This window comes from Saccopteryx bilineata, chromosome 4 (genome assembly GCF_036850765.1).
Source record: "Saccopteryx bilineata isolate mSacBil1 chromosome 4, mSacBil1_pri_phased_curated, whole genome shotgun sequence".
In the NCBI taxonomy this organism is placed as follows: Eukaryota; Metazoa; Chordata; class Mammalia; order Chiroptera; family Emballonuridae; genus Saccopteryx; species Saccopteryx bilineata.
The window spans coordinates 298,399,746-298,415,285 of record NC_089493.1 but is presented as its reverse complement, the minus strand read 5'-3'; the positions used below and the strand labels follow the sequence as shown (position 1 = coordinate 298,415,285).

General features: G+C 45.3%; 1 protein-coding gene across 1 annotated transcript in view; it reads left to right on the top strand.

The window, feature by feature from the left end:
• The window catches only part of VPS35L (VPS35 endosomal protein sorting factor like), a 98,929-nt gene that overhangs the window by 55,253 nt on the left and 28,136 nt on the right, over positions 1-15,540 (top strand). Inside the window, exons 17-23 of the mRNA XM_066275960.1 lie at positions 292-408; positions 3,651-3,704; positions 7,182-7,262; positions 9,510-9,572; positions 10,940-11,025; positions 12,584-12,664; positions 15,303-15,366. Coding sequence (XP_066132057.1) covers positions 292-408; positions 3,651-3,704; positions 7,182-7,262; positions 9,510-9,572; positions 10,940-11,025; positions 12,584-12,664; positions 15,303-15,366 — 546 coding nt within the window. The remainder of the gene's footprint in view (positions 1-291; positions 409-3,650; positions 3,705-7,181; positions 7,263-9,509; positions 9,573-10,939; positions 11,026-12,583; positions 12,665-15,302; positions 15,367-15,540) is intronic.

Here is a 15,540-nt window from a genome sequence, read left to right as displayed (position 1 = left end):
TGTGAAGTATTTAGAAAACACTTTGGTCTTACATCTCTAAAAATATATCTTTACTCATTATTTATGAAAAGTTTCATCCAGCAGGATATTATAGCCCACAAATCAGATCAATACAAGGATCTAGCTCTTTATTTTGCCCTTGTCTGTACCTTGTGAAGGTCTATGGTCAAATTTCAAAAAGAGGTTGTTGGAAGACGAGCTGTGAGTCGAGCTCAACGTGACCACCTTTAAAGCCTGAAGTTGTTCTGATTCAAAATCTTCAGTATCATAATAGTTTTGTATTTTTCTTAGCATCTTCTTTTTCGCTCACTGGGGTTGAACTTGGCCTTGGCTGATCCACTTGAGGGTGATCGACTTCAGATACTCAATGAAGCTTGGAAAGTTATTACTAAATTGAAGAATCCACAGGTGGGTGACCGTTCTGACTTTGAATTAACTGCTTTTTGGCCAAGTTATACAGTATACTCTTTCTTTTAAAATATCTTTTACCACAATGGGGATGGCCTAGAAGAGGGTGTAAGGGGTATAAATGGTGGTGGAGCAAAGACTTGGAGGTGGAGAACAGTCAATACAGTGTGCAGAGCAGGGGTCCCCAAACTTTTTACACAGGGGGCCAGTTCACTGTCCCTCAGACTGTTGGAGGGCCGGACTATAAAAAAACTATGAACAAATCCCTATACACACTGTACATATCTTATTTTAAAGTAAAAAAACAAAACGGGAATAAATACATATTTAAAATAAAGAACAAGTAAATTTAAATCAACAAACTGACCAGTATTTCAATGGGAACTATGCTCTTCTCACTGACCACCAATGAAAGAGGTACCCCTTCCAGAAGTGCAGCGGGGGCCAGATAAATGGCCTCAGGGGGCCACATGCGGCCACGGGCCATAGTTTGGGGATCCCTGGTGCAGAGATATGTTGTAGAATTGGATACCTGAAACCTGTGTAATTATGTTGATCAGTGTTACCCCAATAAATTCAATTTAAAAATTAAAAATAAAATAATTATCTTTTAGGTACTTATACCTTGTTTTCTCTTTTTCTTTTTGTGTGTGACAGAGACAGAGAGAAGGATAGATAGGGACAGGCAGACAGGAAGAGAGAGATGAGAAACCTCAATTCTTTGCAGCTCCTTAGTTGATCATGGATTGTTTTCTCCTATGTGCCTTGACTGGGGGCTACAGCAGACCGAGTGACCCCTTTCTCAAGCCAGTGACCTTGGGCTCAAGCCAGTGACCTTGGGCTTCAGGCGAGCGACCATGGGGTCTGTCTATGATCTCACGCTCAAGCCAGCAATGCCACGCTCAAGCTGGTGAGCCTGTGCTCAAGCCAGATGAGCCCGCATTCAAGCTAGCAACCTCAGGGTTTCAAACCAGGGTCCTCTGCATCCCAGTCCGATGCTCTATCCTCTGTGCCACCACCTGGTCAGGCCCTCTTTTTTTCTTAAGAAATTAACTTCTAATTGTATTATTTGTTAACCTATAATGGAGAACTGATAGCTTTAAAGATATATTTCTCTGATTTTTGTATCCCAGTTATGTCTCATTCTTGAAGCCTCAAGATTCACTAAAGGAGAAAAATTAACAAATATTTGGAACTTTTAAAGACCTGAAACTTTGCAGACATCACCCAAAATGCAGTAGTCTATAGTTTTTGAATTTGAATATACCAATGTAGTAGAATGTTGTTAAATTGATGATCAGTGGTTCAGACAGTAGTTAGCAATAGGGAATTCTGATTTCTGTATCTTTTTATTTTTTTTAATTAAGTGAGAGCAAAGGAGGCAGAGAGACAGACTCCTACATGCACCAGGACCAGGATCCACCCAGCAAGCCCCCTATGGGACAATGCTCTGCCCATCTTGGGCATTGTTCTATTGCTCTGTTGCTCAGCAACTGAGCTATTTTTAGTGCCTGAGGCAGAGGCCACAAGCAGTCGTCAGTGCCCCAGGCCAACTCACTTGAATTAGTTAAGTTATGGCTGCTAGAGGGGGTGGGGAGGGAGAGATAAGGGGGAGAGGGTGGATAGGCATATGGTCACTTCTCCTGTGTGCCCTGACCAGAATCGAACCTGGGACATCCACATGCCAGGGCTGATTTCCATATCTTGAATGGAAACAGCTGAAGCCTCTTTTCCTCCATACTTCAGGCACAGGAATTCATGAGAGACAGACCAGCTGATGTTCGTGCTGTGATGTGCACAGTGGTGGCCATTGCGTTGTAGGTTTGGGTCTCATGCTCTCATATTTTCGTAGGCAGCATGCCAGCAATTCATGTGGTTTCCAGTATGAAGAGATGGCATTGGCTGTCTTTGTGGCTGCAGGACGAACTGGCCAAGACTGCACCACACCGTGCAGTTACTCTCCTGCTAGTGGCATCTATTCAGGCTGCTGTAACAACACAATATCCTTGGTGGCTTACAAACAACAGAAGTTTATTCCTCACAGTACTGGAGGGTGGAAGTCTGAGATCAGGGTGCCAACACCGTTGCATTCTGGTGAGGACCCTCTTCTGGATTTCACATTGCCAGTTTCTCCCCTCTCAAGTGGCAGAAAGAGAGCTGAGGGAACTCTTTGGGGTCCTCAGGGCACTATATTCTTGAGGATGCCACCTTGGTGACCTAATCACCACCCAAAGGCCCCACTTCCTACCTAATACCATTGCATAGAAGGCTAGGACTTCAGCGTATGCACTTTGGGTGGCCACGAACATTTAGTCCCACATAGCAGATGACTGCTGAGTGTAGGTATGTGCCATTTGACACATTTATCAAGAGGGAAATATTAAAATGAGCTGTTATAAACCCCTGCTAATCACCACATTGACAATCATATATTGAGAATAGTGGTATATAATTTAGGAAAATCTGAAACAATTACATAATCCTATAGCTAGGTTAGATTTAGCAAAATGCTCACTAACTCCAACTTTTGTTAACCTAACTGACTGGCTAACCAAAACTGCTCATTTAGGGTCTTTCAATCAAGAACCTCTGAATCTGTGGTTCTTGTACGTCAGTGCTTCAAAGGAACCTCACATTAAGAGTCCATATTAACAGTATTCTCTAGTCTTTGTTTTTTAATTGAATTTACTGGTTAATACAAGTACACAGGTTTCAGATGCCCAGTTCTCCGACACATCCCTGTACAGCACCCTGTGTGTTCCCCCCCAGGTCAAGTCTCCGTCCATCACCGTTGACCCCCCACATCCCCCCGCACCCCCCCACAGCAGTCACCTCAGTGTTGTCTTTATGTTGGGGGGCCTTCTGTGTTCAATCCCTCCATCCCCCTCACCGAGCATCCCCCCCATGGCAGCTGTGAGCCTGCTCTCTATCTATGAGTCTGTCTCAATTTTGCTCGTTAGTCATTTTGTTACTTAGAGTGCACATGTGAGTGAAATCGTATGGTACTTGTCTTTCCCTGACTGGCTTATTTCACTTAGCATAATGCTCACCAGGTCCATCCATGCTGTCGCAAGAGGTAAGACCTCTTCCCTTTTCATGGCTGAGTCGTAGTCCATTGTGTCAGTGTGCCACTGCATTTCCATACACTTGTCACAGCCCTTGAAGGGGTTTGTGCAACGATGAGCTTTGCCACAAGGTCAGCCGTGGTGTTCTTACTGGAGACGTCTGCTCTTTCTTTGTAGGACTATATTAACTGTGCCGAAGTGTGGGCCGAGTACACCTGCAAGCATTTCACGGTATGTGTGGCTGTGGCCTTCCTTTTGAAAAAATGATCTTTTTTTCATGATTTTCATAAAATAGTAAAGTTAGCTTAGGCATTTTGGTAATTATACTTAATTTATTGAAAGTTTATCTTTTGTCTTATAGTATGAGCGAGCATTAATGTGTGTACTATAACAAAAGTGTTAATCATGTACATTTGGGAAATGTTGCATGTGCAAAGGTAAGTGATTTTCTTACCAGGTGCTTGTATCCTAAAGTGGCCTGTGGCATTCACTGGGTGTTTAGTTTGCATTTTCCAAACATACTTGACTTGCATACAGTTCTTTTCTGAGCCCGCAGACATGTCTTTCCTGAGGCCCGGACGAGAACCCCTGCCTGGGAAACTCGGCGCTGGTCAGAGGGCCAGACGAGAACCCCTGCCTGGGAAACTCTGGCTTGTCAGAGGCCCGGACGAGAACCCCTGCCTGGGAAACTCGGGGCTGGTCAGAGGCCCGGACGAGAACCCCTGCCTGGGAAACTCGGGGCTGGTCAGAGGGCCAGACGAGAACCCCTGCCTGGGAAACATGTCTTTCCAGAGGCCCGGACGAGAACCCCTGCGTGGGAAACATGTCTTTCCAGAGGCCCAGACGAGAACCCCTGCCTGGGAAACTCTGGCTGGTCAGAGGGCAGAGACGATAAACCACTGGGTTCAAATCCTGTTGTCAGAGTCGTTTGTTTTAATCAGCTTGTAAACATTCAAGTGTAGCAAGCATGCAGAAAAGCACATATATCTAAAGTTGACTGCGTATTGAATCTTCACAAAATTCACCCATGTAATCATGTCCAGAGTAAGAAATGGCAGATAGCCTTCCGCTCCTCAGAGGCCCTTCCCTCCCCTGGGTCACAGTCTCCGCCTTTGGAGGTTGAAGGGAACCACTGGCTCTTGGCCTCTAACTCCAGAAATTGGTTTTGCCTTGTATTCAGCACTAGATAAATCCCCTAGTGGTTCTGTTGGTTTTGTTTCTTTTGCCCAGTTTTTGTTTTATGTATTATTATGGAAATTTAAACCATAGAATGTCTTTTATACTCATGACCCAGAAACGACCAGCTCAGGACAAGTGCTGTTTCATGTCTTTCCTCTTCCTCCCCACCCCTGGGTGATTTTGGAGCGAATCGCAGACATTGTATTTCATCCATCATATTTCAGCACATATCTTATTTATAAAACAGAAGCATTGCCTTTTCTAAAGCAAAATCCCAGTACATTATCCTAAGCAAAAAAAAAAAAAATAATAATAATAATGCTTTAATGGCATTAAAAATTAGTCAGTGTTCAGATTTCCCTAGTTGTCGCATAAATTTTTTACAGTTTATTTGTTCATTCAGGATTAAAATAAGGTCCATACATTGCAACTGACTTCTTAGGGTTCTCTTCATCTACATGTTCTCCCCGTCTCTCTCCTCCCTTCCCCCTTCCCCGGTTTTCTCTCTGGAACTTGTTTGTGGGAGAGGCTGGGTCATTTGTCCTGCAGAATTCCCAGTCTGGATTGGCCAGTTGCATCCTGTGGTGGCATTCAGCTTGTTCCTCTGGCTTGAGTGTTTAGTTCTAGAGTCTTTTTTTTTTGTATTTTTCTGAAGTTGGAAACAGGAGGCAGTCAGACAGACTTCCGCATGCGCCCGACCGGGATCCACCCGGCACGCCCACCAGGGGGCGATGCTCTGCCCATCTGGGGCATCGCTCTGTTGCAACCAGAGCCATTCTAGCACCTGAGGCAGAGGCCATGGAGCCATCCTCAGCGCCTGGGCCAACTTTGCTCCAATGGAGCCTTGGCTGTGGGAGGGGAAGAGAGAGACAGAGAGGAAGGAGAGGGGGAGGGGTGGAGAAGCAGATAGGCGCTTCTCCTGTATGCCCTGGCCGGGAATCGAACCCGGGACTTCTGCACACCAGGCCGACGCTCTACCACTGAGCCAACAGGCCAGGGCCAGTTCTAGAGTTTTAATCAGCTTCAGATCTTCTTCTCTGACACTGTGGATGGTGTGATGGTGCTTCTCCAGGGTGTTCATGGTTCCTTTTTGTTTCTCTCTGAGGTGAGCAGCCGCTGATGGCTCAGAGCATGTCACAGTTTATCAGAGGTTGCAAAATGGTGGCAGTCAGAGCTCTCATCATTTCTTCTTTATTTGTTGTCTGCGATACTTCTATACAGAGAATCTCCTTTCATGAGTTATTTGGTTACCTTGATATACAGTTTGTACAGAAAAGGTTCTGTTTCTGCTGAGTTTTATCTGTTACTTACTGATTTTTAGACTAAGGATTCAATTCTCCAACATCCCCAAAGTTGACCCATGAGGTGCTGTTGGTGTCTTAGGAACGCATGGATTTAAACGTATTTGAGTCATATTATTCTTACTGAAGCTGACGCTCAGCTGTTCCTCTTCTGTCCACAGGGTACTTTTTCAGGTTGGTTCCGCGTCCTCAGACATGCTGGCTGTTGTCTTTGATGTCTTCCTTGCTGTCTAGGATGTTCCATTTGCTTTGTATATTTCTTACTCCAGATTTGGAATCAGCATTTTCTCCACGGAACTTTGGGTTCTTTAAGTGCCAGTGTCAGATTTTTCTGCTGTGTGGCCCTGGCTTAGTCACTTAACTTCTCTGAGCCTCCACTTCTTCATCTGTGGAATAGGAATAATGATGTCCATGGTGGTGAATTTTAATGAGCATTAAACAAGAGAGTAAACATAATGACAACTATTCAATAACATGTGCTGTGTGCCAGGCAGCTTACCTGGACGCCCTGTGGCCTCAGAGCCATCTTGCCAAGAGGGTCCAGTGCTCTCATTATATAGACTTTTTGTACAAGCCAGATAGTAAATGCTTGAGGCTTTATGGAACACATGACCTCCAACTCTGCCATTGCAACATGAAGCCACAGAAGATACGGAGTAAGCACAGTTGTGTGCCAGTGACTGTGTTTGTGCACACTGAAATTGGAATCTCTTCTAGTTTACACTGTCACAAAGTAATCGTCTATTGGTTTGAATGTAAACACCATCCCTAGCTTATTGGCTGTATAAAAGCATGGGCTGCATTGGGGCTGTGGTTGGCCGACCCGATGCAGATGACTAGGGAAGTGGGCATGTGGGCATCAGGTTACCTGGCTCCTAGGGGCAAGTCTGTGCTCCCACCACAGTGGTGCTGCTCCCTGCCGCACCTGGAGAGGGCTCAGGGCAGGCAGGCAGGAAGTGGCGTGGCTGACCTTACCAGTAAAAGCAGGGACATAAAATGCCCAAGAAACTTTGAGAATGTTCTTTCAGTCCTCGGTATGGACATAGCCATCATTAGGGCTGTGATACGGTTGGGATTTTTCCCCTTATAATATTTTCATCAGAATATTTGAAATTGTTTTCTGGAAAATGTGTGCTGTATTCTAAAAATGTGAGTCCCTTTCCTCTGAAAAATGGTCAGTGACTACCCTTCAGTGTCTCATAGAGGTTTTATTCATTTTTCCTCTTAGAAAAGGGAGGTGAATACTGTTTTGGCTGATGTCATCAAGCACATGACTCCAGATCGCGCCTTTGAAGACTCCTACCCTCAGGTAACAGGTTTGCATTTTCCATTTCCACACTGCTGGTAATTTTATTTGGTGGAATTAAATTGTTGCATAAGTCAAACCATCAAGTCAAATAATCCTGGGTTTAATCCTAGCTCTGTTATGTCTTTGTCCTGTACCCTTTATTCAGTTACTTAATCTTGTGCATCGGTGGGTGTTCTCCTCTGTGACGTGGGAATAACAACAGGCCCCCCACAGAGAGGTTTGAAGATTGAGAGGTGGTAGTGGAAGCACAGTTGCTGGGCTCAAGTGAGGAGTCTGTGGTTTTCAGTGAAACTAACTTCTTATTGGGAATAAATTCAAGTGTATTGAAAAGTGGAAAGAAGAGCTCAGAGAAGTCCCCTTATTTTTTTACCCAGATTCACTGGTTACGAAGATGTTCCTTGTTTGCTTGCTCATTTTCCTTGTGCATGTACACACACACACACACACACACACACGTATGTAAATTCTTTTTGAATCATTTGAGGGTAAGTTACACACATTATTCCACTGCTGCCAAAGAGTTATTTCCGAAGAACAAGGTCATTTTTCTGTGTAACCACAGTGTAGTCATCTCCCTCAGAGAATTTAGCAGACACATCACTGTTAGGTCCCTGGTGCCATTTTGTCACTGGGCTCAGTGATGTCCTGAGAGCAGCCTCCCTCCGCCCCAGGACACAGTCTAGCTCAGGCCTCCGTACTATTATATAAAGTAACTTTTGACATAATTAAGGTTTTCTTCTTTATTGAATAATGTGATATTCTGGCACCTACTGCCTATAATCGATTTCCAGCTTCACTTAGTGTAAGAAAATGAGTTATATATTCTTGTAAAAATTTTAGAATTCTCATGTTTTGCTAATTTAAGATTTCTTTCACCATTTGCTAATTAAAATGATTCATCATTACAATTTATTAAGTGGACACTGCCTGCCTGGCGTTCTCCTAGGTGTGACATGAGCAGCCCCTGCACAGTGTGTGTGGTGTGCACAGCAGGTGTGTGCAGCAGGCTCGTGGTAAACACTGCTGAGTCGTGTGCAGTGACGAGAAGTGCCTTGTCGGCTCTCAGAGTCTCAGGCACATGTGAAGAAATTCATTAGTTCAGTTGAGCAAGTGGCCCCTGGGCCACCTTGGGCTCAAGTCCGCAGCAATGGTGTCATGTCTGTGATCCCACGCTTAAGCTGGTGAGTCCGTACTCAAGTCCGATGAGCTTACACTTGAGCCGGTAACGTCAGGGTTTCAAACCTGGGTCCTCAGCTTCTCAGGTTGGTACTGTATCCACTGCTCCATCGCCTGGTCAGGCAAACATTCCTTTCTCTAAAGGGTTTAGTTGCTATGGATGACGTTTTAGAAACTTTTAACCGGACAGTATTGCAGTATCTTAGTCTTTTGCTTGAGGGACGTAGAAAGCTACTAATTATGAGATGGGACAGCACCTCCTAATAGCCTGTTTTTCGAACATGAGCAGTTTCCTTTGCAAAGAATTTAAACAGCAGTGTTTTTAATATACACAAAGTATTGTCAGTAAATTTTCTCTTTTTACTAGTAACCAGTGGTAGGGGATTATATTTTATTTAGAAAAATTGGCTCCGTGGTTCTCTCATGCCAAGACCCTGCCAGTGGGACTGCATCTCAGAGGGAGGGGTGGTGGACATCAGCACATGGGCGTCTGGGCCAACGTCCCAGACTGTGTCACCACCCAGGTGATGGTGTGGCCTCTGCCTGGCAGACCGGTCCAGTGGCTCTTTCCTGAAGTCGTCAAGGAACATAGTCATGATGGGTTGAAACAGAAGTCTGCAGTTAGGGCCCATGGCCTTACATAGGTCACCAGCTCTCGGGCCCAGCACCCCCATGTGTTAGCATGCTGTCCACACGGCTTTCTGGCTACGCTCGCAGTGCCTGTGTGGCCTCTGGAAAATGTGTGCTCACTCCTCGAATATTCTCAGCTGACTTTCCTGGCGGTCTTTGACGGCAGGCAGCGTGTATCTGAACCATCCCGTTTAATCTCACAGTGAGCACAGGACTGCTTTGCTCTCCACTCTGCAGAAGAGGGAACTGAGACTCAAGCTGTCTCCCCACGGCACAGAATAAGATGGGCAGGCCTGGCCCGAGACGTTCCCTAATCTGTCCAGGAACTCCCCAGTCCTTGAGCAGACGAGGGTTCCCTGCCTGTAATTACAGGTGATGAAGTGATTGCCTTTATTAAAAAAATCCAAGTTTTATTTAGTGTGTTTTTGCTTTGTTTTGCAGCTTCAGTCAATAGTTAAGAAAGTGATTGCCCACTTCCATGATTTCTCAGTTCTTTTCTCAGTGGTAAGTAACATTCCTTAATTATCTTTGGAAATTTGCATCTGAGTAAGAAGTTCTCTTAGTGTCTCAGTAGTGACCTTGGTGTCTTCATGGTGCCCTATACCAAAAGAAATACTTAACTGTTTCTTTTATAAAGTAGTTATGGCTAAACAACTCAAGTATTTATGTCATTGAAACTTAATCAGCTTTCAAAAAAATAATACACATAGATGGAAAGAAAAACACCCTTAGTTCATTCATTAGTTAACAAATAGAATTTTTACACCAGTTGGGCCCCACATAGCTTCTCAGAACTGTGGAGTTGAACTGGACATCCTCTTCCTCATTGATTTTCACACGATCCTTGCTTTTCTATCACACAGTCTAATGTTGAAACTATAAAATAATAGCTGTCTCAGTGCCTGACAGGTAAGATTTATTATGTTTCCCTCAAAAAGTTAAAAAATTCTGAGACACCCTTCCAGGTTTGCTGCAGGGCACTGAGCAAGTCCCAATCGAGGTGTCTCTGTGAACAGTGACATCCCAGTGCCTGTGCCTCTGTGAGCAGTGACATCCCAGTCCCTGGGCCTCTGTGAGCAGTGACATCCCAGTCCCTGTGCCTCTGGGAGCAGTGACATCCCAGTCCCTGTGCCTCTGTGAACAGTGACATCCCAGTCCCTGTGCCTCTGGGAGCAGTGACATCCCAGTCCCTGTGCCTCTGGGAGCAGTGACATCCCAGTCCCTGTGCCTCCCTCGTCCACGGCACCCTGCCCTCCTCAGTGTTTGTTTATGTACGCTCACAGGACAGGATGTTTTTGTTTATTTGAAAATAGACTCTTATTTATTGGACATTTGTATGCTCCAAGCACTGTGCTAGAACCTTCCATGTATTACCTCATATCATTTTTCAAGCACCACTAGGAGGTAGGAGTAGTTATATCCCCCCTTTTAACGGAAAGTATCCTGATGCCCCAGTGCTGGAGAAGTGGAGTACCTTGCTTAGGGCGCAGTCACTATATGGAGAGGCCAGATGCAGAGGTCCTTTCTGAATGGCTGTCTCTTCTTTCTTTGCTTGTCAATCCCATCATAAAAAGGCTGAAGCCTGCTTTTCATTTTGTTACACAACAAAGCGTATGGTCATCTAAATGGTGCCCTGATGGTTCACCAGAATGTTACCTGGTTCCAGCCCTGACCCCTCGGGCACATGAGAGTTGTTTTAACAGCAGTGGTTTTAAAACCTCAAGGTCACCTCCGTGCTTTCAGGTGAGTCTTCATCTGACTTGCCTCAGAGATACAGACAACTCTTTTGACCTTCAAAGAAAAAAAATGACCTGTGAATTCCTTCCAATAACTTGTATAAATTGCATGTAGAGTGCTTTTTTTATTTTTAGGAAAAATTTCTGCCATTTCTGGATATGTTCCAAAAAGAGAGTGTGCGAGTGGAGGTTTGCAAATGCATCATGGAAGTCTTTATCAAGTAAGTGTGACGTGTAATTGGAAGCCTCGATTCTCAATGCTTTTGGGAAACCGGTTGATAAGAAATCAGTGACGTACTCTGGGGTCTAGTCGAGTGCATGTATTTCACACCTAAACCACGTGGGAGGAACAGTTACGATAGATGCTCTTTATTCGTAAGAAGACGAAGTCATAGTGTTAGCGGGAGCGTGGCCATCGCCTGCATTTCCCTCTGTGTGCTGTGGGAGGAGCAGTCCATTGAGGAACGACCTAGGGAGTGACATTTTAAAAGATACAGTCACAGTTGTCGAGATCCGGAGCTGGAAAGGGCTCCATCTCGTGATGCGTGTTCAGGGTCAGGTCCTTTCACATTATTAGTTTCCTGACACTGCAGGCTGCTCTGGCATAGGGAATAATTGTTGGTAGTCCATGGAGAGATTTTCATTTTTTTTTCATTTTTTTTTTTTTTTTCATTTTTCTGAAGCTGGAAACAGGGAGAGACAGTCAGACAGACTCCCGCATGCGCCCGACCGGGATCCACCCGGCACGCCCACCAGGGGCGACGCTCTGCCCACCAGGGGGCGATGCTCTGCCCATCCTGGGCGTCGCCATGTTGCGACCAGAGCCACTCTAGCGCCTGAGGCAGAGGCCACAGAGCCATCCCCAGCGCCCGGGCCATCTTTGCTCCAATGGAGCCTTGGCTGCGGGAGGCAAAGAGAGAGACAGAGAGGAAAGCGCGGTGGAGGGGTGGAGAAGCAAATGGGCGCTTCTCCTGTGTGCCCTGGCCGGGAATCGAACCCGGGTCCTCCGCACGCTAGGCCGACGCTGAGAGATTTTCATTTTTATTTTATAAGTTGTATGTTTATTTTAGAGCAGGTTAGATAATATATAACTAGTATAGTCAGTGATTTCATGTATATTTTTTTTAGGACTAGGTTAAGTTGGAGTCACTTTAAATATTGATAAGTGTGTAGACGTGGTAAAAAAAAATACGTTGAGATGGAACTCAATCTATGGCCGTACCACCCTGAACACGCCCGGTCTCATCTGGTCTCGAGATGGAACTCAGCCACAGTTTGGGAAATAGAACTAGATACTGCTTAAATACATGGTTTAAGCTTTCCTTGTGTTGTTTCTTAAAAGATGAATTCCATTTGCTTGGAACAGATATACCTACTTTGCTTGCATAAAGGTTTGTTTTAAGAGTTGTCCTTTTATATTATTTGAAAAACCCAATGAGTAAGTATTCCTGGTACCAAACACAATTGTATTGAATAGATAGGTAGTGGACAACTTCAGAGAATTCAGGAAACATGATTTAAAAAACAAACACGCTTGCCCTTTTCCTGGTTAGGAAGTGTAGCAGTTTTACCAGGATTTTGCAGTTATGAGAAGTTACATTATGTGGAGAAGAGCAAACTTGTTACTGAAAGAATTAAGAGAAAAGCGAACTGAGCCATGTTCAGTGCAGCCCGGATCATTTGTGGCTTCTCAACTATGTATCGTAGATAAGAACTAAACCCACGTTTTTACTGTTCTCAGCAGACACAGCTTTTATACTGTCTATAAATGTTTCCTAGGCATCAGCAAGAGCCCACCAAGGATCCTGTCATTCTGAACGCCCTTCTGCACGTTTGCAAGACCATGCACGACTCTGTGAAGTAAGCAACACTTACGGCTGAAGCGTAACCTGGATTAGGTCTTAATACCACGTAATAGTATATAAGGTCTTTAAGCTGCGACAGTGAATATTATTTTACAGGGGCTATTACCCCATTTATGCTTCATGTTCCATTATTGGAAAGGTAGTGATGTGGGAGTTATTTATATTCCTACTGCTCAAGGTCACGCCGAGGTCTGATTCTCACACGTCTGCCTCCTGAGGGTGCGTGTTATCTGTCGTGTGGTGTGCAGAGGTGGTCATGGCTGCAGGTGCTGGCGTGCTGGAAGCTTGTCAAAAATGATGAGGATTTTCGGAAAATTTTTGAACTGAATTTCAGAAATTTCAACCTCTGTTATAAATGGGTTAAGATTCTCCCTAACGGGGACTTTTCAGTCCAGGCGGGGGTGAGGCTGAGCACGACCTTCTTGAGAAGATGAGAGGCAGGTGTTTCTACAAAGGAATTTCAGTTGGGAGAAGAAGGCTGGTTTCCTCCGAGGGAACTCAAACTGCTCATCTCAGAGAGATTTATTTTTTTATGAGACAGACAGACAAGAGAAATGAGGAGCATCAGCTCGTATTTGTGGCACTTTAGTTGTTCATTGGTCGCTTCTCCTATGTGCCTTGACCAAGGAGCTCCAGCTGAGCCAGTGACCCCTTGCTCGAGCCAGCGACCTTGGGCCTCAGCCAGCAACCATGAGGTCATGTCTGTGATCCCACACTCAGGCTGACGACCCTACGCTCAAGCTGATGAGCCTGAACTCAAGCCGGCGACCTCGGGGTTTGGAACCTGGGACCTCAGTGTCCCAGGCTGATGCTCTGACCCCCACACCACTGCCAGTCAGGCTCAAAGAGATTTCTGAGAGCAGCAGATAGTGTGATAATGAGCTCTCTCATTCAGTAACAGAGCCCTTAAATTTTTTTCTCATTATTATTTTTATTATTATTATTTTTCTTTTTCTGAAGCTGGAAACAGGGAGAGACAGTCAGACAGACTCCCGCATGCGCCCGCCCGGGATCCACCCGGCACACCCACCAGGGCTCTGCCCACCAGGGGGCGATGCTCTGCCGCGACCAGAGCCACTCTAGCGCCTGGGGCAGAGGCCAGGGAGCCATCCTCAGCGCCCGGGCCATCTTTGCTCCAATGGAGTCTCGGCTGCAGGAGGGGAAGAGAGAGACAGAGAGGAAGGAGGGGAGGGGGGTGGAGAAGCAAATGGGCGCTTCTGTGTGCCCTGGCCGGGAATCGAACCCAGGTCCCCCTCATGCCAGGCCGACGCTCTACCGCTGAGCCAACCGGCCAGGGCCTTTTTTCTCATTATTAACTAGTTATTTAAAATTCAAATGCAGTTGATAATACTTCTTGCATTAAGAACTTTATTTGTTCAGTCTATTTGAGACTCAGACCTGCCCAGTGGCCTTCCCTTTGGGACAAAGGTCAAATTATCACTCCTTTGCTCTCTAGCCTCCCCCCCCCATGTTTCCATTTGACTGTGTTCAAGGTAATTCCTCCTTACTCGTCACTGAAACTTTAGTCCCAGAGAAGTTTTAAATAAGCGCTGTAAACTGTTACAAGCATTGAGAAGATTGTTTTAGAGCAGGGGTCCCCAAACTTTTTACACAGGGGGCCAGTTCACTGTCCCTCAGACCGTTGGAGGGCCGGACTATAAAAAAAACTATGAACAAATGCCTATGCACACTGCACATATCTTATTTTAAAGTAAAAAAACAAAACGGGAACAAATATAACATTTAAAATAAAGAACAAGTAAATTTAAATCAACATACTGACCAATATTTCAATGGGAACTATGCTTCTCTCACCACCAATGAAAGAGGTACCCTTCCAGAAGTGCGGCAGGGGCTGGATTAATGGCCTCAGGGGGCCCCATGTGGCCCGCGGGCCGTAGTTTGGGGACCCCTGTTTTAGAGCTTACCCATCAACAGGATGAATAGTATATTTTCTCCCCTGAATTTTAGAATCTTTATTTTCATGACTTGTGCTTTCAACTTCATAAAAATCAAAATATCAAGAGTTCATAATAAATTGAACCAATAGATTTGTTGGAAAAAAGTAACAGTAGAGGCACAGACAGCGTCCAGAACGGCACTTGTGTTAGCAGGACCCTGGTCTGCATAAAGCAGGGTTCTTTCTTCCGTGATAAGGTGTGAGGCGCGGAGGTGGAGGTGGGGCAGCTCTGCTTCAGGACACTGTCCAGAGGCCCAGGCTCTGTCCGTCCTGTTGCTCTGCCCTCCTCTGGGATGTGGTCCTTATCTTCCTGGTAGAAGCTGGCTGGCCCTGACTGTCCATGTTGCATCCTGCAGGCCTCGGAGGGCAGCAGCTCTCTTTTAGGGACAAAGCTTGGAAGGCATTCTCGTCCCGTTGGCTAGACCTGCCTGGCTGTGCCTGGCCTGCCAAGGAGGAGAGGGAATGTCGTCTCAGCGAAGGAGACCTCGCCTTTTGGAGGATATTATGCATTCTTTGCCGTTAATAAATATATTTGGAGAACAGTGTCTTTGAGAGAGATGTAAAACACTTTTTAAGTCTAGAAAATGCAGATTTCTTAGTTCTTATATATTATTTTTCTTCAGAAAGCTCATTTGTTTCCCCAGTGTTAATTATGTACAATTATTGATTTTAGTGCACTCACTCTTGAGGATGAGAAGAGAATGCTGGCATATTTGATTAATGGATTCATAAAAATGGTGAGTATTGAGGAAGGAGTGTCAGTGCGATTGGAAATGTGATATAATTGTTTACCTTCACGCTGGTGAGAGCAGTGAACATATGCCCCTGGGACTTTTCATTTTTATTGAGATGAGATAAAATTAGAAAACATCTTGCATTAGCCAGCACTCCCCCGGGGGGCAGAGGGAGCC